This window comes from Lepisma saccharinum, chromosome 26 (genome assembly GCF_977018435.1).
Source record: "Lepisma saccharinum chromosome 26, izLepSacc3.1, whole genome shotgun sequence".
Classification (NCBI taxonomy): domain Eukaryota; kingdom Metazoa; phylum Arthropoda; class Insecta; order Zygentoma; family Lepismatidae; genus Lepisma; species Lepisma saccharinum.
The window spans coordinates 53,477,240-53,503,988 of record NC_139254.1 but is presented as its reverse complement, the minus strand read 5'-3'; the positions used below and the strand labels follow the sequence as shown (position 1 = coordinate 53,503,988).

Below are 26,749 nucleotides of genomic sequence, written 5' to 3'. Positions count from 1 at the left end.
TTATCTCCTGCACTTATGGCCCTCATACGCCCGTAGTTTCTTTTGTTTGAACACCCTTGGATTCATGGTTGACTTTTTAATAATAAGCAAACTTACAACAAACTACGACAGCACAGACTTTATACTCTCCTCAAAAATAATTTTCATTTACTCGAGTGTCCGTCGAGTTTATAGTCCAGTTCCTGGCCATAAGACCCGCAGAAATTTTGAGGTGGATGAGTGGTGGAGGCTGGCGGGCTGCAATTCTTCTCCTTAATGCACTACAGTATTTATTCCTGGAGACCTCGGTGGCCAGTCCATGCGGTGATTTCATCATCTTCAAGAAAGTCATCGAACATTTTGACTCGATGCACACATGTATTATCATCCTTGAAGATTAAATCTAAATCTGGGTCGACTGCGCCTCTGAAAAGTTGCACATGTTGTTGGAGTACCTCGTCTCTGTACTTCTGAGCAGTAACAGTACCTCCAGCAAAATGGGGCAGCTCTATACGTCCATTTAACATGATGTCTGCCCACACTAGTATTCCATCATCACCAAACTGATCACTTTCCACGATATTACTGGGATTAAATCGTTCTTGAGGTTCTCTCCAGATGAATGTGCGACGGGAATCATTTTGCACACTGAATGTGGACTGATCTGTGAAGAGCACGTTCCCCCATTCGTTCAGGGTCCAATTTTGATGGTGCTGGCTCCACTGTAAATTTAGAGCTCTCGAATCACCTTTTATGTCGTTGCAAGGCTGTGTAGCTATCGGGGATGATCACGTCCCACACAAACTTCTATTTCCTGTTAAGGAAGCGATCTTCAATTTTCTTATTTTTGGACTTTTTGTCTTCACATTAAAAACAATTGTTAATTCATGTAACGTTTTGATTAATTTTCACTATGTTTTGTGCAGTTCTGACACTTCATCAATAACACATTTTCTCATATCTTCGTCATGCTTAACTTTTGGACACTACTGTAGTTACAAAAATTATAATAATATATTTTCATATGCTATTTATTAACAGATAATACCTCTGGCAAATTCTGATAAACGAACTCTAAATCAGGATATGGGCAGGATTTTATGCTCAGAACCTCCGTGGCGGCCATCTTGGATTCCCGACGCCATGTACCTTCTCTTGACACATTGTCCAGCAAAACTCCTAGCATTATCCTTATGATTGAATGCCTCATAATGAAGGCATCCTATATACACATGTCTTCCCTTCTTTCAAAAACCCAACGAACCTACAAATGGTCAAAATTACTTCTGGAGGAGATAAGGAGACATGGTCGATTTTCTTTGTTAATGTCTTCAGAGGCAGCCATCTTTGATGTATAACGTCACACAGGCCATCTGCCACAATAATGGGCATCAACAAAGTATCACAGGCAATATTTTTTTACCCTTGGAATTCTTTCACTGCATATATCTCCATAACAGTATAAGATATGAAAAACAACTGTAAGAGTATTTTTGTTCCGTTTTTAAATCTGAACAAAACATGTCTGTATGAAAAATTGTCAAAAAACAATTTTAAAGGAGTTATGATCGATTTCATTTGTTGGTGCGTGTTGAAGCGGTGGCCATCATGAATATATGAGCCCCTAGAAATCTTAAGCCCGCTATGCCAGATGTCTACCCAAGTTCTATTTCTTTCTTTAGGCATGCCCTAACAAAATCAAAAGAGAAAACTTGTCCACATCAAAAATTTCTGCGCGGTTTTATGGCTAGGAGCTGGCAATATAAAATATTGCTTAGAATCTTTGGAGAAGAGGGTACGGAATTCTTTCACTGGATATATCTCCATAACAGTGAAAAAAAAAAAAAAAAATTGTAAGAATATTTCTGTTCCGCTTTTAATTCTGAACAAAATATGTCTCTATGCAAAATTGTCAAAAACCAATTTTAAAGGAGTTATGATCGATTTCATTTGTTGGTGCGTGGTGAAGCGGTGGCCATCTTGAATATATGAGCCCCTAGAAATCTTAGGCCCGCTATACCAGATGTCTACCCAAGTTCTTTTCCTTTCTTTAGGCATGCCCTAACAGGATCAAAAGAGAAAACTTGTCCACATCAAAAATTTCTGCGGGTCTTATGGCTAGGAGCTGCCAATATAAAATATTGCTTAGAATCCTTGCAGAAAAGGGTACGGAATTCTTTCACTGGATATATCTCCATTACAGTGCAAGATATAAAAAACAAACTGTAAGAATATTTTTTGTTTCGTTTTTAATTCTAAACAAAATATGTATCTTTGCAAAATTGCAAAAACCAATATTAAAGGCGTTATGATGGATTTCTTTTGTTGGTGCGTGAAGCGGGGGCCATCTTGAATTTATGGGCCCCTAGAAAACTTGGGCCAAGTATGCCAGATGTCTACCCAAGATTTTTTTCTTTCTTTAGGCATGCCCTAACAGAATCAAAAGAGGAAACTCATCCACCTCAAAATTTCTGAGGGTCTTATGGCCCCTACTCGCTCCAGCTACTCTCCTGTCTATTCGACCAATGTAAACCAGGTTTTACAAAGCATAGCTTTTCTTTACACTGTTGCTCCTTGTTCAATTATTTCGTGATTAAATTTCTGCACAGATCGTTAAACTGTGGCACACGTTTCCTCTCCGTAGGCTCTGTGATAGGCTGCACAGTAAACTAAATGCTTGATGAGCACATGACAAACCAGCTACTAATAGTAGTGGTGTGCGGGACAGAATTTTTGGGTCTGAATGGGAAATTTTTGAAATCCCGACATTCGGGACGGGAAATGTTCGAAATTTCACGAAGATCTGGAAAGATCGAATTCTACACGTCATTGCATTTCTGGAATAAAACAAAAACTTTTTCCGATAAGTTCCAGTAATTTACAATGCAGAAAACGTCGAGAATTAACGACTTTTTAAATTGACCATTCGGCATTTCCCGACTGCTCGGGATCCCGAAGAGTCTGGAAATCATTTCCCGAAGTCGGGAGACGGGAAATTTTTTTCCCGATGCCGGTCCCGACTTTTCGGGATCCCGCACACCTCTTACTAATAGATGACGTTTCAACATGGCGGATCATTTTTTCTCGTTCTCGTTTCTGTCTTAAATTGAAAGCAGAGAAACACGAGAACTTGCAGGGGTCATTTTTCTATGGTGTAGTTGTTGTAAGTAAAATTTATTGGAAGCATCTCAAAAGCAAACATATGCCGAGATATTTGGCACATCTGATTTATGCAACAGTATTCGTAAAATAAATGGATTTGAAACGTATTTGATGTCGGAGGGAAAATATTCATTTGTGTTTCTGTTTGAACATAAGCGTAATAGTGTTTTGTGCATTTGTAACGTGCAATGTGCAGTTAGAAATTCTTTCGAAAGGAAAGAGGGAAAATTGTAATCAAAGTAGAAGTCGCTCGCAAAATGGAGGACGAGTTGGAGGACGAAGTGCTGTATCAGACATTATTATCACACATGAAGTTGATGTCGCGGTTTGCGGTTGGAATTCCGCTGAATTCCGCGCCTATTAGCTACCTATGGCGTATGCTAAGGATTTACTTGCTGAAGCCAGAGGTCATAATATTCAGTGCAGTTGTATTTGTGATTCTAGTCTATTTGCAAGCAGTAGATGTTTGGAGCCGTACGCTTTTAGCTCGTTTGCAGTATACTATCGGACTGTCAGCATCATCCAAAGTAAATCGTTTACAATTCTTGGTCAACCGTTCAGTATCCGGAGGAGAAAAACTGAGCTGGGAACTTAAAGAGGGAAATATCGCCACATATGCTATTCAAGGTAGAAGACCTCACATGGAAGACCGTTTTGTTGTTATTGAAAACATAGAAGATACCGGAGTTTCTGTATATGCAGTGTTCGATGGGCATGGTGGAGAGGTAAGAATTTCGCAGTAAATGCATTTATTTAAATGCAGAAAGAATGGTAAAACTTTGATAGCGTCCCAACACCTCTCACTCGTTTATTTAGTCATTTTTAACATTCGTACTTACCTATAGTGCATTTCGAAAAATTCTTCAAGGTGCTATTTTGCTTTTTTCACGAAAAATAGTTCAATTTTTGACATAAAGAGTAATTGGAGCGATTTTACAATACAGGGAATTTCTCCATTTTGTTTGAAATTCGGCATACTCACTAATTTTGGCCCCCTAATCACGAATCTGCAGTCAAAATTTGGCGCTCACACGTGGAAATAGCAAAATAATCGAAATTAAGTTCTTATTTCCACACCCTCGATTTCCGAATTTCCCGCCGGTTCCGGGCTCCGCCCCTGGGGTAGTCGACCTACCGCCCCCAACCGCTATCGCGGCCCCGCCTCCGCTCCGCTCCGGCTTCCCGCCTATATCTATAGACTCCCTGTTAAGGGCATGTTAGAAAGTGGCCGGATTCACCTGCCCCCAAATAAGCGCCAAATTTTAAGTGCAGATTCGTGATTAGGAGACCCAAATTAGTAAGTAACCGAAAATTCAAACAAATTGGAGAAATTCCCTGTATTGTTAAATTATACCGAGTAATTATTAAACCATTGACGTTAGCCCCAAAAACCATCCACGGGTAGCCCTAAAAATTCACGATAGCCCCACGAACCATCACGGCAACTAGGTTAGGTTCCATTAGCACTCATTTCGTTCAATTTAGCATATACGGACAACATCGGTTTTGGTAAGATTCTAGTTTACATCCTTTTCCTAAGGAATACGTGTCATATATCGTTGGAAAGGTTATTTTATAAGGAATTCAACCAAGTAAATCCCAAGGCGAGGAAAAATTTCCTGGAGGAGAAAATCGAGAATAACCGATGGTGTGCGGATATGCGTGATTGAACGTACTGAGGGCATTTTTCGATGATGAAGCACATATTTAGGGGTGAAATGAGTGCTAATGAAACCTAACCTAACAGGCCTAACCTAACCTCGTAGGCATACCTCGTTCCCGTGAATGGTTAGTGACAGAAAGTGTAAAAAGAAAAACTTGGTAACATTATCGTATGAGGGAAACGGATTTCTTCAAATTTACAGGAGAAAGTACTTACGGAAATCATTTTCTTTAGCGTTGTGGAAGTTCCTGAATATAGATTTGATCCATTTTAATGTGAATGCATGTTGTTTTCTGCGAAAATCTCTGTCTGTCACGCTGTTTCTGCTCCCGCCATTTGCTTTCTGCATGAGAGTGCAATGTTCCGTGTGTTAAGATGATGCAACTCCGTAGCCAGTGTTTCAGCCTCGCCGTGTTTTCACTAGAACCATGTGTCGAGTATTTGTATTTTTTTTTTTTTTAACTATGCTTGCCTAACCTAACCTAACCTTACGGAAAATGGTTTTTGGGGCTAACGTGAATGGTTTGTGGGGCTAACGTCAATGGTTTGTGGGGCTAACGTCAATAGTTTGTGTGGCTAACGTCAATGGTTTGCGACGTATTAGCATAATTTCAAATCCGGGCACGAAAGTAGATATTTTCCGGTGAACAAGGTTGCAGCACTGCATAAATCGACAAAACACACTCAGAACACCCCCTAAACCAGTACGCTATCACGGCCATAATGTGTTACAGATTCGAAACAACAAGTAACAGTAAGTACTCGTAAATAGAAGAAATACACATTATCTTAGTTAGAAATGCATTATTTCACCTTAAGAAATGTTCCACATTCGAAAATAACACATTAGCAATGTAAAGAAGTTCGAAATATATGATTCGTAGGTGTTTCCCTCATACGATAATAGTACCAAAAAAATACTTACTCTACGGATGCCGGAGCGCCAGCTGTCTGCTAGCACGGTTTTGTCAACGGGCAAGAAGGAGTGCGCAAGAAAGACGTAAACGGGTAAGAAGGAGTGGGCAAGAAGGACGTAAACTAGACTCTAGCCTCGGTTTTCCTCGATGAAAGAAAATACCAACAAGAATTTCGAAATACTACAGAAATTCATTTCGGTAAGTAGTTTCTTGTGTAAAAATGAAGAAATCCGTTGGGACGCTATCGAAGTTGTACCGTTAAAGAATGCCATAGATCATGTTCAAAGTAGTTTTTCATATAAGGAGCTATTTAGCGACTACCTCTTAACATAGGTGCCAAAGTTGATAAACTTAGTCACCTTAATGCGACTCACTAGCTGAAATTAGATGCCGTAACTTGGATTTAAGGGAAACACACAATCCTACGAGGGTAACAGTTTAGTATATCGGAGACACATTTCTTCATTTTTACAGAAGAAACTACTTACGGGAATGAGTTTCTCCAAGGTTTCCGTTCGTCGAGGTATTTTCATCATGGAATATATTTGACCGGGATATCATGTATTTTTCAAGAGAAATATCTCTCCGATGGACAAAAGCTCTTGCCTCTATTACCTTCGACAACGTGAACCAAATGTTCGGTACATTTGATGACGTAAGCCCCTGTCAGTGTTTCCAATCCCCCCCCTTTTTTTTTTTAACTATGCTTGCCTAACCAAACCTAACCTAACCTTATCGGAAATGGTTCGTGGGGCTATCCGTCAGGCACCCGTGCATAATGTACAATTTGCACATGTGACGAACACAATAGTAGGTATTTTTCAGTGAACAATTTTGGAAACACTGCATACCAACAACATGAATCAAGATGTGCCCGCCATATTGTGTGTTACGGAAGCGAAGAAAGGAATAAAAAAATTCACTATGTATGTGAAAAATTTTCTTTTCATGTATAAAGCATAATGGCACCTTGAACTATGTTCCGCAATACACAATTGGTAAGTACGAACCATGCGAAACACAAAATATTCGATTTTAATGTGTGTCTGATATATTAAACTTTTACCTCCTATGAGTTAAGGACACACTACAGGGAATAAAATGAATACAGTCTGAATTTATTTAAATATTTGTTCTGTAAACTGGGACTTTGTGGCCAATCATAATGCATAAGTCCATGTTCCCGATTTGAAAGATTAAAGATAATATTCAAATTGATTATTGTAATTTTAAGGAACAAAAATACATTGTCGCCAAAAAGGGAGACAAGATAGATTAGGGATTGTTGAACCACTGTACCCCCTTGAGAATTATGTTGAATTGTTTTTTAATTGACATATTTTGATGTTTTATGTAACATAAAATTGGTTTTAGCGCACGGAAAACACCAAGAACTGGAGATATTTGATCCCAAAGTGTGGCCATCTGAGTATTTTCACAATATTTTAATAGTAAAAACCGGTTGTATGCACAGTGAAACAGCTAGAGATCAAACCTAGCACTCCTAGCCGAACAAAAATGTCGAAAATTGGAAACAGGACCTAACCTAAGGACTTAAAATCATAAACACCAATAAATCGATCACTCGTAATGATAGCTACTTTCACTTCTATTTTGGCAGGGCTAAAGAGAAAGTGCTGTGCCTGAAAGTGACATTGGGTCAACGCTGTGTGGAAATAATAGAAGCCATTCATTGCCAACTCTTGCTCGCAAACTCGTGGTTTAAGAACATGGCATTTTCAAAACCAGCATTATTGTAACGCTAGGTTCATACCGGAGTTCTTGGGAAAGGGATGGATGAATGTCGCTGGGGAACGGGGGTTGTTAATTTTCTTCTTGTGCTCTTACCCTTTTGTGTGTACTGCCCGATGCCGACACTGCAGTGACTTGTTTTTATTGCAAATGACAGAGAATAATGGACAGCAGGACATGCACAGAACTGGCAAATGAGCCTTAAATATATATATATCTGTATTTGTGTATATTTTCACGTCGTCTTCCTCCCTCCCCAGGTTAATCCAAAGAATAAGAATGTTTACGTTTGTATTTATTTTGCTTTCTTTGTGCAAGCTGTGCACTATATGCACTACATACATTTTATTTTACATAATGTAACTTTCTGTGGCAGGGACACTTATAATAATACACCGATTTTTTTTTGGTCTATCTGCAATACTTTAACAATGCTTGCAACATTTCCAAAACAACAACAACTTCTTTTTGCATCCTCTGAGAGTAGAAAGAAGTTTATATAAAATGCCAAAGGACATTTTAAGTGATATAATGCTATATGAGAATAATTTAGGAGTATTTGATGTCATTAATAGAATTTGATGTGATGAGTTTGGTGACTCAGTGACTGGCCTTTGATATTTTACTGGAATTAAACTGGTATCTGTATCGGCAAATGGTGGTATCGGCTCAGCCCTAATTATTATGAAACTGCAGCCATCCTGTCTGCTGTTATTGTGGAATGTCGTGTTGGGTGCTATATTTACTTGCACAAAGCCTTTTAGCTGTTCTGCTTCACACTAAGGTAACAGATGTACTTTACTTCACAAAGAAATTTCTGCAAGCTGAAAACAAGGGTAAATGTTCATGAACAACATGCGAGTAATTTTCATAAAACATACAAAATATTTCACTTTCTCGAGCGTGTACAGAGGGTCAAGTGTACGGATCTCATCACTAGTGTTAACTTATTAGCACCGGTAGCACTCAAGTTCACCAAGTTGCAAACTTGTGATTATTCAATAGCAAGCAGAGGAAATTTGTGTTGCATGTACCTATTACCCTTCCATTCTCTCATTACACTATAAAACTTAGGGAATCAGGAGTAGTGAGTGACTGATTAAGGGTGTGTAGCATCCTAGGATGGATCATTTGTTGCACCCGTCCCAAAGTCTCTTAATATTTTCAGAAAAGCACTGCCAGAATATTTTCACCCATTACTGTGAATTGACAAGCAAAATAATATAATTTGATAGCTTAGTTTAGACTGGAAAAGTTACAAAGTCAATGCATATCATTCATTTATAAATTCAGTAGTTATTTATTGTGGAGTTCAGGAACATTTTTGCAAACTTTAAACCCTTTTTAAATGGATTGTATTTATGATAAATTTTGTTTTGTTATCTTTAAACTTCACAAATTTAATTGAAGATCATTAACTGGAATCGCTTTATCGCCACCTAACCTACATATCACTCTTTTAAAAGTTGTAGTGAATCATTCAGAGAATATTTTGATTAATTCTCTTTGTTGTATCTTTTGTATTTGGCTGGAAGCAATTGACAAAGTGTGTGAAACAAAACAATAAGTAAAGGGCAGTGGCATAGTAGTTAGCACAGCATGCTGCGACACCAGAGGCGCCAGGCATGGGTGTTCCTTGTGACTGTCCTTCCATCATATCACTCATTCTCATCTTCATGATTAGCCAAGAATGGCAGGAAAGCAAAGTAAAATTAATCCCATAAATCAATAAGTAAAGGTTAAATTTCCTGCTGGATTTACCATTTTGAGTTGGACTAATGATGTGGTACTTTCTCACATGCTAATTTTGCTGTCGCTCAAAGCCTCCCCAATGGTGCAGTGTAGCGTTGTTGCCTTGTAATCAATGGATCCCAGGTTCGATTCCCGGTGGAGGCACGTAGTGGTTCGGATTCCACTTTAAACTGTAGGTCCAGTCCCGATTAGCCTTACTGTGCAAAAAGTGCACTTAAAACACCAAATCAATCCAATACTTGTTGGTAGACTCTTGTTCCCACAAGACATTGCAGAGAGCAGCAGAGCTAAAAAGATGGGTGAGGGACTTGAGGAAGAACGTCGTAGGCAAAAATAGCTACTGCGGTTATTTTCCTTACAATTGCCAAATTAAAAAAAGGAGCTTGGATTGAAAGAAAATATGATAATGAATTTGGGTATGTATTCATACATGGGATTTGCAGGATTGATCCGTAAAAAGAAAAAAAATCACCTAAATATGTCAAACATTTAATTCACTGATGATAAAAATTTTCATTATTGACACATGTGTTGTGTACAAATCTCATTGGTTTGGATAAATTCCTAAATACTCATAAACATAGATGCATCTCATTTGTTTTTTATCGAGCAGAAAACAAAAAAAGTGCACAACCAACACTAGGGAAAAAACAACACTTTTCTTGAGCCAACCTCGCAGATTATCTTAACCTTTACCATCTTATCATCTTACCTTAACCATCACCAAGTGTGATTTGCCTTTAATTATATGAAGAAAGACTCGTTTATTATTATTATTTATTATTATTAAAGTAGGGTTACAATTAAGCTTACATTTTTTTTACATTGATTCCGAACTACAAAAACAGCTTTTTACCCTACATGAATTAATATACAGTTATGCTATTTGTTTATAAGTATACATAAAATGGAATGATATAATTTATATTGAAAAATATAAGAAATAGACTAAAATAAACATTTTTTGCAGCTACGTTTTATGAAGGAGGAAATGAGGTAGAATAGGCACAGTGTCAGTATTCATAGATTAATGTACTAATCTGTTGTTTAAATTTGGCCAAGTTCCTCTCATTTCTGCAATTTACAGATAGTTGATTCCACGCTTTACTTGCCAGTGATGACAGGGATTTTGATCCGTATCTTGCCTTGTTACATTTTGGTACTCTGATACTGTTGGTGTTGTTGGATCGCAGATTGGGATAATGTATATTACTAGATATCATTACTTTGTCCTTTAATAAGTGGTGGTGCTTGTTAATTGCCTGGTGAATTTTTAGTAGAAATGCATATTTTCTCCTGGATTCCAGCGTGGGTAATTGGAGTTCTTCTCTGCTTGCACGTGAGGTTGTATGCGCTGTATTTCTTATGCTACGAATAGCCCAAATTTGCATTTTCTCTAGTTTCGTGGTGTTATTTCTATTAATGCCATAAAGTACAGAGGAACAGTATTCAAGTAACGGCCTAATAAATGCTTTGTAGAATGCTAATTTGTGGGCAAGGTGTACATATTTGCAAACAAATTGAAACTGCTTGATTCTAGGTGCTGCGCGTGAACACATTCTTTTTACATGTTGTGAAAAGGATAAACTTTTATCTAGGTGCATACCAAGATATTTTAGAGATTCACATGGTTTTATATTGAAATTTCCTATTTTAATGTTGTCAATTAGCGTATTGTTATTATTTTCACTGGATAGTATTAATACTTGCATCTTAGACTCGTTCACTTTCAACATGTTAGATTGATACCACTCAGGAACTTCGGGCATATTTTCCTCAATATTTGCAATTACTTTTTCTAATTTGCTTGACGTGCAGTACAGGAGACAGTCATCTGCGTACAAATATAATTTAAACCCAAATTCCCTGTCAGCGATGTCATTCACAAACATGTTAAACAGTTTAGGACCTAGAATAGATCCCTGTGGTACACCGAAAGATACATTTAAACTGTTTGAAATCGAGTTGCCTACTTTTGTGTCGATACTCCTATTCCATAAATAACTTTCGATCCACTTGCATGCAATGGCAGAGAAATTAAATTGCTGATGTAATTTCTGTATTAATAAATTTGGTTGAACACTGTCGAATGCTTTACTGATGTCTAGAGAAATAATGCCAATGTATTGCTTTCCTTTACGACCTAATATATTCCTCCAGTTATGTATCAGTTCATGCACGAGTAATTCTGTCGAGCGATTTGTTCTAAAAGCAAACTGTCTATCTGTCAGTAGATTGTTAGAATGTAAGTATTGTTCTAATTGCTTGTCTACCTTTTCAAGAAACCTGCTTAATGAGGAAGTTATTGATATGGGGCGATAATTATTTACTTGCGTCGGGGACCCCCCTTTAAATATAGGTGTGACCCTTGCGTGTTTCCAAGTGTTAGGAAAGATTCCGCTTTTAAAGGATGAATTAATTATATCTGTGAGAGGCTCGACAATCCATGGGGCGAGTAGATATGTTATGCGATTACTTATTTCATTGAAATCTGGACCTTTTCTGAGGTTAAGTTTTTGAAGAATTTTCATAACGTCATCACTTGAGACGGGCTTAAAACTGAAGCTGGTTACTTGATATTTAGCATCTTTTTCATTTTGTTTGTTACTTTCATTTTTCTTCACCCTTAAATTGTTAGTGAATGTGTTGGATATTGACGAGCCGACGTTAGCAAAGTGGTCATTGAGGACGTTCGACACCCTCGCATCTTCCGTAATTGTTTCATTTGTTATGTTCAATAGATGTGATCGATTGGCTTTTGCTATCATTTCCAGTTAACCTGAAAATCTTGAATTTGTTATTGCCTGAATATTTATCGGAATAGATCTGCGTAAGGATATCATTTATTTTTGCATCTTTAACTGTTTTTGTTACGTAGTTCCTTAAGGTCTTATATTGTTCCCATGTGTAATTATTATTATTTGGACTACGTGCGCGCTTAAACATCCGGTTCTTGAGTGATATCAATCTAAGAAGACCGCCAGTTATCCAGGCACGCTTGTTGCCCCTAACACGAAACGTTTTTATTGGCGCATAGACATCCAGAGCTTCGGTTTTTAATGACTGCAAATATGTCACCTTATCGTTTATATCCGGCATCCTTGTTGTTTTGTGAAAGGGTAGATAAGAACAATGATCAACAAACTGTTGTTCAGGGAAATTTTTAAAAGAACGCTCAGTTACGAGTATTCTTGGAGATCTTTGTGGCCTTAGGTTAATTGAGGTGTATATCAGAAAATGATCGCTTAAATCATGCATTACTACGGCGGATTTATCATGCAGTTCTTTCTTGTTGGTAAAAATGTGGTCTATGAGACTCTCACTCGTGTCGGTGACGCGTGTCTGCAGGCGAACGAGCTGCTTGTACCCCCCCGATTCCATCGTATCGAAAAATGCATTGTCCGCTGCAGTTGGTTTCATGACGTCATGATTTGTATCCCCGACGAGAACCGAAGCGTGGCAAGCCGGAAATGACTGCAAAATATTTTCTAGTTTTTCATTAAAAGTTACGGGGGCCTTGGCATGGCTATATACGCATCCTAGAATTAAAGGTTTGTCGTTCTGTTTGAGTTTTAAAGACACCCACAATCCTTCAATATCTACATCTGACACAGAATATATAAGTTCCGATATTACAGCTGTTTTTACGTAAACAATAATACCTCCCCCTTGCTTAGGATAGTCTCGATCAAGTCTATACATTTTGAACCCTTCAATTTCAACGTGTCTGTCTGGAATGGAATCATCGAGCCAAGTCTTGGTGATTGCAACGCATGTGAAGTTTGTTATATGTGAAGCTGCGATTTCATCTATTTTGTTCTTTAGGTGGTTAATATTGATGTGGCCCACCGTGATATTTTCTGCGTTTTCGGGGAAAGCAAGTTCTTCTGCATGCGGATACAAGTTTGCAAGGAATCTCCGGTTTGACACGCTCGGCCTGTGTAACGTCACGGGGGGTGGCGGCTCATTGCCAGGTGGGGAGGGAGGAAAACTATTTACAGCCCCAGCATTGTGGTCTCGACCTTGGCCTCGGGATGAAGTGAGAGAGTGGCCATTCTTGCAAATATCAGGGAACATCTTTCAGGGGTGTTCAACGAACTATCTGGCACTGCACATTGACCTCTTGCCTTCATACATTTGAAACAATGACTCATTATTAATAAAATGACAAAAAAAAATAATATATGTGAGACAAAATTAAATTATTTCAAGAAGAAAGGTAAAACTAAAAAATATAAGATTCAGAAGCACATGATTGAAGTGAGTGAATGATTACGGTGGTTAATATATGCAATGAGTGCCAACCGAGGGCAGAGTTTGTCATTTTCCATACTTGTTTAGGTCATCCACAGGCTGTCTATTTTAACTGTGGCGTTGTTGTGAAGTGCCAGGATGTTGCCATCGGAAGTCCGCACGCGTTGAAAAGTTCCACTATTTCTTAGCTGGTGAAACAGCTGCAGGTTTTTCGTGATGGAAATGTGGGGGGCGGAATCCTTCAGGATCATCTTCTGAAGCACCAACCAACGAGTCCTGTAGGACACGAAATGCACGATCAGTGCCCTGCTCCTCCCATCGTGCCGCTTCGCTCCCAGGTGGTGGCATCTCTGGATCAGGGATGCATCAGGGGAACCTGCACCTTGTCCCGGAGAATGTCCAGCACCTTCTCCTCGCAGTTCTCCCCCTCAGATTCACCCATGCCATGGATCACGAGGTTCAGTCTTCTGTCATATTGTTCGATCGAGTTTTATGCAATTGTAATGTACTCACTGTCGACCTAAGAGCCTTGATTTCGGCATCGTGTTTCTCCGTTGTTTTACAAACGGCTTCCTCCACCACCTCGGCTATCATTTGAGTCAGGGAGCTCTTGATTAGAGACTGAACCTTGTCGCTAACAAAGGCCAGGGCTATCCTCTCGTCCAGATCCCCCAGTTGAGAGTTCAGTTCTTTGGCAACAACCCTTTCCATCGTGCTCTCGATTCTGTTCCATTCACCTTTTGTGATGCCCATGTTGCGAGAAAAAATAATAATGCACAAACACTTAAACACTCAAACACCGATGGCTGCTCCTGCAAAGATTTGCATGCACACAAAAAAAAATCACGTTCACTCCCTTCAGAAAATCACTTCACCACATTTTGTTCACCCCTGCACACGGAGCTAAGGAAAAACACGTCCGTCCTCTATGAACTCTACAAAGGAATTGAATTTTCTTTGGTGTGCTGGCTGCTTTTTCCAATTTCTCGAACAATTTTTGTGCGTAGACATCCTGCAGTTTACTTGGCCTAGTGGTTAATATGGTATTTCATGTCATCAAGGTCCTCTTTCATCTCCATCATAAAAAAATCATCATTTATGTGAAGATAGTTTGGTTGAAGTAGTCAGCTTGCTTTAAATTGGGTGTTTTTTTTTTTTTTTTAAAAAAAATCACTGATTTAAATCACTTTACGGAAATACTTTCTAGAATAATATACAGTAGTAATTTGTAGATATCAGGTTCACTTTTCAAGAAAGTATATTAATCTCTTAATCAATCAGTGGTATTTATTAAGCTCTAAGGTACTCTTTAACATTTTGAAATGAAAACCAAAAGAACAAAATATGTATGTACTGATGGAAAATGTAAACTGTAAATCTTTATTTAAAATTCAATAATTTTTATAGGCAAAAATTTTGTGCAGAAGACAAAATACTCATCTTGTTACACCGTAAATTTTCATTAAGCTGTAAATAAGCATGGCGGCTGATATTTTGGTATTTTTTAAAAAATGCCAAAATTCAGCTAAGATTTTTTAAAATAAAAATCATGATTTTCATTCACCCTGATTCCTATCATTGCAAATAATGTCATGAAGTAGAATGTGAAAGGGAGGTAACAAAAATAGTTTTTTCTAATTCTTACAATTTGCAATTAACCAGTGCTTGAAGTGCGAATTCCTAGATTGGGGGTTGCATGGTTTAGTGTGAAGATAGGTGGGTGGGGATCTTGTACAGAGCATTCGAAAAGTCCCTACACTCAAAGTTTGAGAATTTTTTACTTATAATTAATTGACTTGTCAACGTAATGAATACATACCAGGTGGTTATAATTAAAGTGACGGTGTTCAGAGTGGTACAGCATGGGCTGTAATGAGAGTAGCAGTCTGAAACTTCGTAGATATGCTAATGAAGCAATGCGCTCGCGAATTATGAAAAAAAAAAAAAAAAAAATAGTTCCAATTCTCGCCACCAGGGTAAAAAATGGCGCTGTAAGCAGTCGAAACGTGGAATTTTCCGTAACTCTGACGTCAAAGTCGGTGACATTGCCTAACCATTGTGTGAGCTCCCTGGTTGTCGTTGGTGACACTTGTTGCTTTTCCTTTAGTAATGTTCATGTAATTCGTGTAGTGAAATTGTAGCGATATTTTATTACAAAGAGTATTGTTTTCTGCGATTTATAGTGTTTTTCCTGTAACTATACCACGTTTTGACTGCTTACAGTGCCATTTTTTACCCTGGTGGCGAGAATTGGAACTTTTTTTTTTTTTTTTTTGCATAATTCGCGAGCGCATTGCTTCATTAGCATATCAACGAAGTTTAAGACTGCTACTCTCATTACAGCCCGTGCTGTACCACTCTGAACACCGTCACTTTAATTATAACCACCTGGTACGTTTGTTAACTATATCTTGAAATACACAAAAAATAATTTGTGAACTAAATATGAGTAATACTGCAATCTCTGAGGTCAATGACACACTGACAAGACGGCAAACCACTTTCTGCACGTTGGAATACACAAAAAGAATATTGCAACTAAATTTGAAACAATCATCCATTGAGGTTTTAGCTGGTGATGGATCATCGGGAAATAGACTTCTCCATTTCTCCGCACATATATCATGTGACATACTCAAAATATGCTTCCAACATTGTGTATGCGTAACGATTAACACCCACTGAGATGCGGAGAAACTCGGTAACTAACGCGTTTCCGGCATCTCAGTGGATGATAACCTGCAGACTTCTGGCACGGAAATTCCGTGCTTCGGTTGTACGCATTTTCCTGTAGTGGACGTTACACCATTTGATTTCAATCGAATCAGACAGCAGAAGTTCTGTTGCTTACTGTTTCCGCATTTTCTCATGTCTCAGTGGGCGATGTGTTTAAGAGGCATTGTTGACAAACTGTGACAGTACATCTCACGCCGAGGACTGTAACAGCGGATCTGCTCTAAATATAACCTAAACTCATTCTTCAAGGTCATCCCAATCCCTACTGGCAGGCTTGCCAACTCAACCAGATGAATGCCTTAGTAGCATTTTTTTTAAAGTACGAGTACGGGGACTTTTTCGAACACACTGTATAATTCAACATGAAGGCAATGGAGTAGGTGGAGGATGCTTAACGAAAATTATCCTAGGTAGGGTGATGCTTTTTCTTAACTAGGGAATTCATCCCCCCATGTTCAGTGTTGAATCCAGCCACTTTCCTCCGGAGGGAGAGAGATTACATTTTATTGGGGGAGTGCCATAGGCATCAAATTATATTACTATTATTTTAAAATTGCCCCTTACCTCTGATATGTACTTAAATTTAGATGTGACTGTACAAGCATGTCACCACCATTCCACAGCTAATTGTTGACTGACCTTAAAATAGTTGCAACAATAGAAGCACATGCTCTAGACATGTCCATTATTGAGTTTCAATGAACTGATTAGCAGTTATCAAATGGACAATAATTTAAATTTATTCATTATTTTTACTTTCAATTACAAAAGAAACTGATCCAGTGCTTATTAGGCCTGAGCCGATGGCGATGTATTGGTATCAGAAAGTATTGGTTGGAATTTATTTACCGATACTTTTATGAAGGTTTGTCCTTTCACGCACTATTCAAAATTGCTGTGTGACACTACTCTTAGGGCGGGCACCCTACATGCTGGCAAGGGGAGCGGGGAAGCAACCAATCCAGCGCGATAAGAAACGCAGCAGCTTGTAGAACAAGGTGGACTTAGTATTTCCTCCACTCAACGTCGTGACTCTGGGCACCACCGCTGTTGTGTGGGTGGTCTGCGGTGTAATTCCCGCTTTCTACTTCCCGTGCTAGCATGATGGCTGCCTGCCGCAATAGTAGAAAAGACCTATTATTATAGGAAAATTGTTTCTTTTTTATTTTGCACCAGTTTTGTGTGGAAAATGAATTTTGTGACTTGTAATTTACTATTCTGATATAATTTTCAATAAAGCATTGTCGCCTTGTAATCAAGGTATACCGGGTTTGATACCCAGTGGAGGCACATAGTGGTTCAGATCCCACTTGAAATGGTGGATCCAGTCCCAATTAGCCTTACTATGCATAAAGTGGACTTAAAATATCCACTCAATCAATCAATATTTTTCAATAAAGTAATAAATAATCTTGGTAAATTGGTGCATATAATCAGAGCACAATAACACAATTTCATTAATCTACCGGGTGGTCCATTTATAATGATAGTATGGAATATCGCATGCAGAATGCATCCAATCGAAAAATTGCACAGAATAAAAGTTTGATACTATTGAAGGGGTAAGTCATTGCCGCAAAAATTTCGTCGCCGCCACCCACCCCTTAGGGGAGGTGGGGGGGGGGGGGTAAATTTGAAATTTCAAATGGAACACCTCCATTCGTTTTACATATTTGGATTCCGTGTTGAAAAAGAAGAATTTTTTGTTTGGAAAATTTTGTAAAAAAATTGCAAACTTTGAACATTTATAAACATTTGGTAGTTTCAGATTCATTTTGTTCCCTTTATGTAATAACGGTTTTGGTTTCCGTTGAGAACATTGCATAAACGAATTTTATTCAAAAAATGTGTGCAAAGAATTTGGCAAAAGAAAATTGTTTGCAATTTATGTTCTTGTGTAACAATAAATAATATTAATTTGTTCCAACTCTTTGGTTTTAAGGAACAATTTCATATGAACAACACTACTCACTACTCCATTCAGCCATGTTGGACACAAAGTATCCTTGTCGATGGTTAGGACGTGGAGGACTCGTTTCTTGGCCAGCTCTTTCACCCGATCTCACGTTGCCTGATTTCTGCCTTTGGGGACTACTTAAAGAAAAGTACTACCACGAAGTTCCAACAACGCCAGAAAACATGAGACAACGAATTATTGATGCTTGTGCCTCTATCACTCCTGACATTTTGGGACAAACAGTGTGGAGCTTCAGACACCGTGTTTTGAAATGCATTGAAGAGAACGGTCATCATTTTGAACATTTGCTCCTTTAAACATTTATTTGTGTACCTCAAATGATAACTAATTTGTAGTAACATACTTAATTTTATTGTTCGTATGAAATTGTTCCTTGAAACCAAAGAGTTGGAACAAATTAATATTATTTATTGTTGCACAAGAACATAAATTGCAAACAATTTTATTTAGCCGAATTCTTTGCACACATTTTTTGTATAAAATTCGTTTATGCAATGTTCTCAACGGAAACCAAAACCGTTATTACATAAAGGGAACAAAATGAATCTGAAACTACCAAATGTTTATAAATGTTCGAAGTTTACAATTTTTTTACAGAATTTTTCAAACAAAAAATTCTTCTTTTTCAACACGGAATCCAAATATGTAAAACTAATGGGTTTATTCCATTCGAAATTTCAAATTTACCCCCACCCCCCTAAGGGGTGGGTGGTGGCGATGAAATTTTTGCGGCAATGACTTACCCCCTCAATAGTATCAAACTTTTATTCTGTGCAATTTTTCGATTGGATGCATTCTGCACGCGATATTCCATACTATCATTATAAATGGACCACCCAGTATAATTTGAGCAACTTTTAAACATTGCAATTTTGAAGCATTGGTATCGGTACCGGTTTCAATGAGAGCATCGGTATTGGTTCAAAGTGATATCGGATCAGCCCTAGTGCTTATTAGCACGATAAGTCAGAAAACAGTATGTTCTAGGTTAAATTAAAGTTAATGGTTGCTAAATTTCTTAGTTATTGTTCGAATGGTCTGCCAAGTTATTGAAATTTTCAGTGAAGACCTTTCTATTTACGGAAGGAATGCCCCCCCCACCCGAAATTCATCACTCATGTCCCCCCCCCCCCCCCATTTGATCTCTGAAATTGGCTCTCGGCCCTAATTCTTCTTTGTTATTATTTCCAGTTTGCGGCTGACTATGCCAAAGAAAAACTCATGAAGAATGTCCGCGACAAAGTTGCAGAGTTGAAGAAACTTCCATCAAAAGACATTTCGTCCTCCAACTTGCCAGTAGAAGCTGAATCGAAGGGAGAGAAAGACGAGAAGAAGAAAGAGAAGTTGCAGGAGGTAAAGAAGGAAGAGAAGAAAGAAGAAAAGAAAGATAATAAAAAGGAAGACTTGAAAGGAAGAAGGAGTTCAAAGACTGACGACTTCATGAAACATACCAACCTAACAGATCCCGAACTGCTGAGTCGATTGGATGACCTTCCTCGTCCGATTTCCCGGGAGGTTCGTCCGACACGAAACAAAACTGAAGCGACACCAGTTATTCGTCCAGTGAATTACTTTGAATCCGGTGGCAGAATCAACTATGGCCGCTTGCTTACCGATGAAGTTCTGGCTGCAGACAGGTTGCTCGTAGAGGCAGCAAAGAAAAGCTTAGATGTTGCAGGTGAGTGCTCTTTGGTTGACCCTGTGTGTGTACTAGAGTAATATTGGTCCCATCTAATTCTCTCCACTTTTTGTTTCCCTTGGCACTCGTGCATCTAGTTCAGTGGTTCTCAACCTTTCTTAGTCCGGGACACACCTTGAAGGATATTACATACACATCATGGGACCCGTAAGCATGGGCACCGGCAGAATTACTTGTATGGGTGTGTACCCAGTTTATAATCATATTTTTGCTTGCATCAAGTAAGAAGAAGCCATCTTTTATGCTTGCTTAAACAAATTACACATACAGTAAAACCTCGTTAATCCAGACTAATGGGGGGGGGATAAGTTGACCGGTTTGACGAAAGTCCGAATTAACTGAAATAACCTAAAAGAACAGTAGAAAGGGCATTAAAGCTCCATTTATAGCAATAAAACACGTTTATTATGGTGTATTTAAAAACACGTTTATTATGGTGTATTTAAAAGGCATAGGCCTAAACACACTATACAGTACTGTAAAATGTAAAGCAATACTGTACATACAATGCAGTACGTACATACGAGATACCCATATTATGATGATGTCCCCCACGGACCTGGCTCTGCATCACTCGAAACTCTTGCTGTGAAAGTTGGTTTCAAGTACATGTCTATATTATGTTGGGACAGTTTTTTGTCTGGATTAAGCAAAGTCCGGCTTATCAGGTTCCGGATTAACAAGCTTTTACCGTACTTCATTCTAGCAAAGTAATTTGCGATTACGTAAGTCTATTAAACTTTTGATAATATCTAGATACCAGTGAAAGCAAATTACACGGAAATTCACGTCAGTGCTCTAGAAGGAATTCTAAGCGAATGTATTTTTCATATTTTGGAATATCACAGCGATTTTTCGAATGGACAGAAAAAAATTTAAAAATTCGACCATTCGGCTGCCAGTCGAGCCTTAAGGGGGAATATTTCAAAAAATGTCCCTGCATACAGTGGCTCACTGAGACTAATCAACCAATGGGTGGCCAGAGCCTAGTGTGGATCATATTACCTCTTGTGTTGCCGAGACCGAGGATATGTGGGAGTTCTACCTCCGTACCTCATATGTGCCTGCATGACACACTTCAATTTACAGCGAGTAGATTTACCTTTGTCTTTTTAAAAGACAATGCATATATACAGGGTGCGGCATGAAAAACTAGCCCCGTTCCGATCAATATACGATATGTACAGTACATTTGAAATAATAATGAAACATGTACTTACTGTTTACAATAGATGTTGAAAGTGGTCACCATTAATCTGAAGACACATTTGCATTCGGGATAACATGTTTCGCATGACAGCTTGCAGTTCCGCATGTGCATTTTGTATACTAATCGGAACGGGCCTAGTTTTTCGTGCCACGCAATGTACAAGCAAAGATTAAGAAACTATGCTTGGGACTTTGTTTACTTATTTGGTCTATTTTACTTTGCCATTCTGCCACTTTTGGCTAAGCACAAAGATAAGGGTGAGTGATGATATGATGAAACTGATGAAGAGGCACTTGCAACACCCATGCCTAGACAGGGATTCAAACCTGACACTGTGTTCATTTTACAACAAAGGAATGAACGAGGTTGTTTGTTCCTTAAAAGGAAAACTTGTTTCTGATCTCATAATTAGAAAATAATGATAATTATTATATTTCATACAAGTCTGTTTAATGTAATGGTCATGAAGTATGTACACCAGTTGCAAACATGACCCCATTGGCTTTAATTTGTAGTTTTGTAACCTTTTTTTTTTTGTGTAAAGTTGTTTTTGAAAATCTATAACTCTTCATTGAAGAAATGTTAAGCCTTTTACATTAATTTTAATAATGTACTGTTTTAAATATTGTGTTTCTTACATTCATGATTCAATGTTTCAGGCTCAACAGCTCTCATTGCTCTACTCGAAGGATCCCGTTTGGTCGTAGCAAACGTTGGAGATTCTCGTGGCGTCATGTGTGACAGCAAGGGAACGGCCATCCCCCTGTCTTTCGATCACAAACCTCAGCAGGTAAAGGATGAAAATTTCTCTATTTTCAGCTGGAATTGCATTCAAGTGACTGGGTTTATTAGTAATATTCAGGGGTAGAAAAATGCGGTGGAGTAGTTGCTTAGAGCAACAGATTTGTAGTAAAAATCGCAGATCTATTGTGGGTTCGATTCCCACCACTGGCAAAAGAAATTTCACCTGAAGGTTTGAGAAGAGGTGCTCTCTCCAAACGTAAACATAGTGTTTCTCTTTAAATATATTAGTTATGAAATGAAAATAGGGTGGCTACTTGCCAGGAATTCCGAGAATTATGCATGAATTATTGGCTCCTGGAATTATGCATGAATTCTACTTGAATTTTTCTCCGTAGACGTGAAAAATTACAACTTTTTTTTAAATCCAAATCCTATTCACATTTTATGCAAATCAAAATTCTTTTCGTAAAATTTTCTTGCTCGCAATTCTTGTTCTTTGTCTAATGAAGTTTATAACCATAGCTAGGGGGTGACGGGAGTCTGCCCTGGGTGCCGAACTATCTAAATGAAAAAAGTTGTAAAATTTATTGATGAATTTGTGGTTTTAAGTCCACTTATGCACAGGAAGGCTAATCGGGACTGGACCTATAGTTTAAAGTGGGATCCAAAATACTGTGCCATGTGTTGAAAAAATAATTGAAATCGTCTGTTCAAACACAAATGCTTTGTAATAATAATAACAAAGATGTTTGTCCCGGCAGGTTCGAATGGCTTGGGCATGGATGTTTGCGACTGTCCAATTTCATATCACTCATCCCCATCTTCGCAAATTAGCCAAACATGGCACAAGAAGTGAAGTAAAATAAAATAAATCAATAATAATAACGTTATTACTAACACTATTATTATTAGTAGTATTAGTACGTTTATCCTGACGCATTCTCGATGCCCGCTCAGACAAAAGTTCTTGGTTGCGCCTCTGATTGTAAGTAGAAACTCAGCACCTTAAATTAAATATTTTAATTGAATTATAATTTTTGGATGTTGGAATCACATAGACCCTTTATATTATTAAGATATTTGTGTGTGGATGTTGAGAGGCGGTAACACGTAAGGTTGAAATAGAGAAAACATCTGCTGTACCTTTGAATTTTTGGAAAGTTTACCTTGAAAACTGGGAATTATACTTGAATTTTATCATGGTCCTAGATTAACCACCCTGAACATGCTTTGCATCACAATTGCAAATGCTAACAGTAAATTAAGAGTTTCGGAAGCATTTATGCTGGCAAAAATGTTTAAAGGAAATGCTTTTATTTGAAGTAGGCCTTACTAAGATTCTACATTGGATATAGTGTGCCTCCCAGATTCTCAAATGATAATGGGTGCCTTCTATTGATACAAGGTCATCCCTTCTTCCGTCTCACATCAATGTGCATTCTTTTCCAGCTTAAGGAGCGAAAACGCATCAAGGAAGCCGGTGGTTTCATCACGTTCAACGGTGTCTGGCGAGTTGCTGGCATATTGGCAACTTCCAGAGCTCTTGGTGACTACCCGCTCAAGGATAAAAAGCTCGTCATTGCCGATCCTGACATCCTTACGTTCGATTTGAACGATCACAAGCCGATGTTCCTCGTTCTGGCATCAGACGGACTGTGGGACACGTTTACAAATGAGGAAGCCATTGCATACATCAAAGACAGGTTAGACGAGCCGCACTTTGGTGCCAAGAGCATAACCTTGCAAGCATACTACAGAGGCTCTCTCGATAATATAACCGTGGTCGTGATAAACTTTAAACAAAAGAAATGGACATCAGTTTCCATGAAGAGCGCTTAACCCGAGCATGGCGATCGTTGACTCATCTGAATGGATCTTTGCTGCTCGGCAGACATTCATAGGGTGTTTCAAGGTGCAATTATATTTATTCTAACATGAAATGTTATTTTTGTGGCATTTACTGTTAGATGTGTTAAATATTTGTACAAACGCTAACATTCTTTGTGAATATGTAACTGCCACCAAGTGTGGCCATTTGTTCATTAAATGTAAATTAACTTTTAAAAAAATGCATAGTTGTGGCTGGTACCACTGTAAAACATGCGTTTCATACAGTGCAGTTAAAAAATATGGCCTCTATTCAGAAGTAATTATTTTTCAAGCTAATATGAATAGTTTGTACACAAATTCGTACTTTATGCACAATTGTGTACAGGTACAAAGAAATTAAATGTTCATTAGAATTGCTGACATAGTTTCGTGTAGAAAACATCTCGGTGCTGTGACATTCGAAATAATATTCTGATAAGAACTTAGCATATATTTATTATATCTATAAAAAATTATAGCGATAACTTTTTCATTATTGAGCTTGAGAGGTTGTGAATGGAGTTATTTATCCAACCCCATAGTTAAGGAGTTCCAATTGCGTCTTTTACCACATATTCCTTCCCTTTTTTGAGAGAGTCACCCATATGAATATACTAATCAATTATTCTTGCCATTGTAGCATTTAAGCAAGGTTCACATATGAAATTGCTCTCGGATGCAACTAGGTAGACAATACTTAATTTTCAATTTTTTAAAAATTAATGTGAAACAAGAACAAGTCATTAACAATTGTGTATGCAATCTGCAGTGCAAATATGGTTTTCTGTGTTGTGCTTAACAATTTTATGGAATTATTCCTGCACATAATTTGAATATTTAACTTTCCCGTTATCACAATTTTCAATATCCCACATCCTACAGCGAAGTGCATACATAAATATAGATATTAAAAGAACATTCTTTTCCAATTCCCTTAAGTAAAATACCTATTTCTCTTACATCAAAATTTACTCAGGTATTTTTTAAAGTAGCAGTGAGAATCACAAATCTTTATAAACTAAACTTTAACTTTTTCATCATTGTAAGCTATATATTACAAAGGCACTATCAGTAATCATAAATACTACATGTGGCACATAATTTATATAATGGATTCAGACTTCCTCTAGAAAACTATTGCAAAATATATTTTAAAATATATAGGAAGTTCATATCACAAATAAATTGGGGTATAATTATACCTTTAAGTTGCTATCAGTTTGTATTCATAGCACTTGTATAAATTAATATTTATTCAGTGGTATTTGCAGAAAATATATTTTATTTGCCTATTGACTTTTGAGAGTCGTAAATGATGAAGTTTTGAAATCAATATGTAATTGAAATTATATTTTAATATTTATTTATATGAGAAGGCTACAAGCATTCCAGTATAACACAATTCACCAAAAGATTGTGCATGTGAATAATACATTTAGTCTGAATGCATCTTTCAACCTGCACTGAATATACAGGCAGGTCATGAAAAATCATGCATATTTCCTTCCCTTCATTACTCTTGTATAAACAAACTAGTAATTAATTTTCATTGATAACGACATTTTGTCGAATTTGCGTTGTCATTTCTGTGCTTGTCGAACTATACAAAATGGTTTGGAGCACATAAATTAATTTTGTTAAATAATTCGGGACATATCATTTCACCTATATTACTTTGCAGATTTTATTAAAAAAGTTATTTTTTGCACAAAAGTCACATGTATTGTGTGAAAATGCGTATACCATAATTTGTGTAATTTGTCGATCATTTGTCGATCATATTTCAGGTCCAAGACAATAAGCAAGAACCATCTTAAAATATATTTTGTGTAAAACTTAGTAATTTACAAATTTCAATATTTTTAAACCACTCAATATTTATGGTTACCGGAAAAGAAGCACCCTATTATTGTATCAAAATTATATTTTTATTGCAATGATCCTGATATTAACCATATTTTTCATAGATTTGTTACTAAAAGATTAAATGTTAATGTTTTATCTTAGATATTAATTGCCACATATGTTAATATGTTGAATTTCAGCTTTCAGTGTTTAGAATAATCAGTGCATGAAATTCTTTCGTGCAGAGATCTTATTTTCCGTCCATTGCAGAACATTGTCTTGTGGAAAATTACGTTGCTATGGGCTGAAAGTGTCAGTGATTCAGTTGTGTTGATCTTTATTGTGTAGTGGTATCATAGAATGCTGAAAATGTTTGGAATTAATTTTTCAGGTAAAAGCATGGATATTTATTTCAGTTCTCTAAATTATTTCATCACCACGTAAATAGGTAGAAACTTATTGCATAAGAAGAGAAGTAAATTAAATGAAATTCATAATGTGGCTAATAGCTGAGCCATTACTGTTAAATTGATAATGTATTTGTTAATTTTTAACTTAAAACTATGTAGAGAGAGTAATATTTTTAGTCAAAATGTTACAAGCTACAAAACTAGTTTTTTGGGCAGTGGTGCAGAGTTGATGCATTGTGTGTTTTCTAGACCAGAGCCTGCTACTACTTTCCTGGGCCAACACTAAAATTTTTGGTTGTCCCAAAGGACCAAACAGAGTACCATTTGCACCAAAGCAAAGAGCACTACCACTAGGCTGTGTGGATAACTGAGATATAAATATGTCCAAACAGTAATAGAAAGTGGTGCAGATTCTTGAAATCTTAAAAAGTGTGTCTGAAGTTCTTTTTTTCTTCCCGTGGATATGTTTATGGGTATGCACCCAAGTTTATAAATTTCAAAGCATGAATTCGGTATCTTTTTACGGTGTAGGATAAAACATGAAGTTAAACGGCCCAATCACTGCTGTACCTTCCTGTTGTAATCTTTACCTTTTACCCTTCACTGTTAAGGCAGTGACAGTAAACAATTCCCGAACTGTGAAACCCTGAGGCTTTGAATTAAGACACTACATCAACCTACTTGTCCAGTGAAATAAAACTTTCAAATGCCGCAAAAAATTCAATAGAAGAGGCATTCGAAGAAAAGAAACTGTAACAAATAGTGAGTTATAACTCTTT

The 26,749-nt window shown here is 37.5% G+C and overlaps 2 protein-coding genes across 2 annotated transcripts in view; one reads left to right on the top strand and one right to left on the bottom strand.

The window, feature by feature from the left end:
* LOC145979329 (MKRN2 opposite strand protein) overlaps window positions 1–26,749 on the bottom strand; it is a 398,221-nt gene that overhangs the window by 340,671 nt on the left and 30,801 nt on the right. The window lies entirely within an intron of this gene.
* Window positions 3,383–25,445, top strand: LOC145979475 (protein phosphatase 1L). The gene is made up of 4 exons (XM_083112391.1): window positions 3,383–3,866; window positions 19,385–19,871; window positions 21,762–21,892; window positions 23,296–25,445. The coding sequence occupies exons 1-4, from the start codon at window positions 3,399–3,401 to the stop codon at window positions 23,683–23,685; spliced, it is 1,476 nt and encodes a 491-aa protein (XP_082968517.1). The 5' UTR covers window positions 3,383–3,398; the 3' UTR covers window positions 23,686–25,445.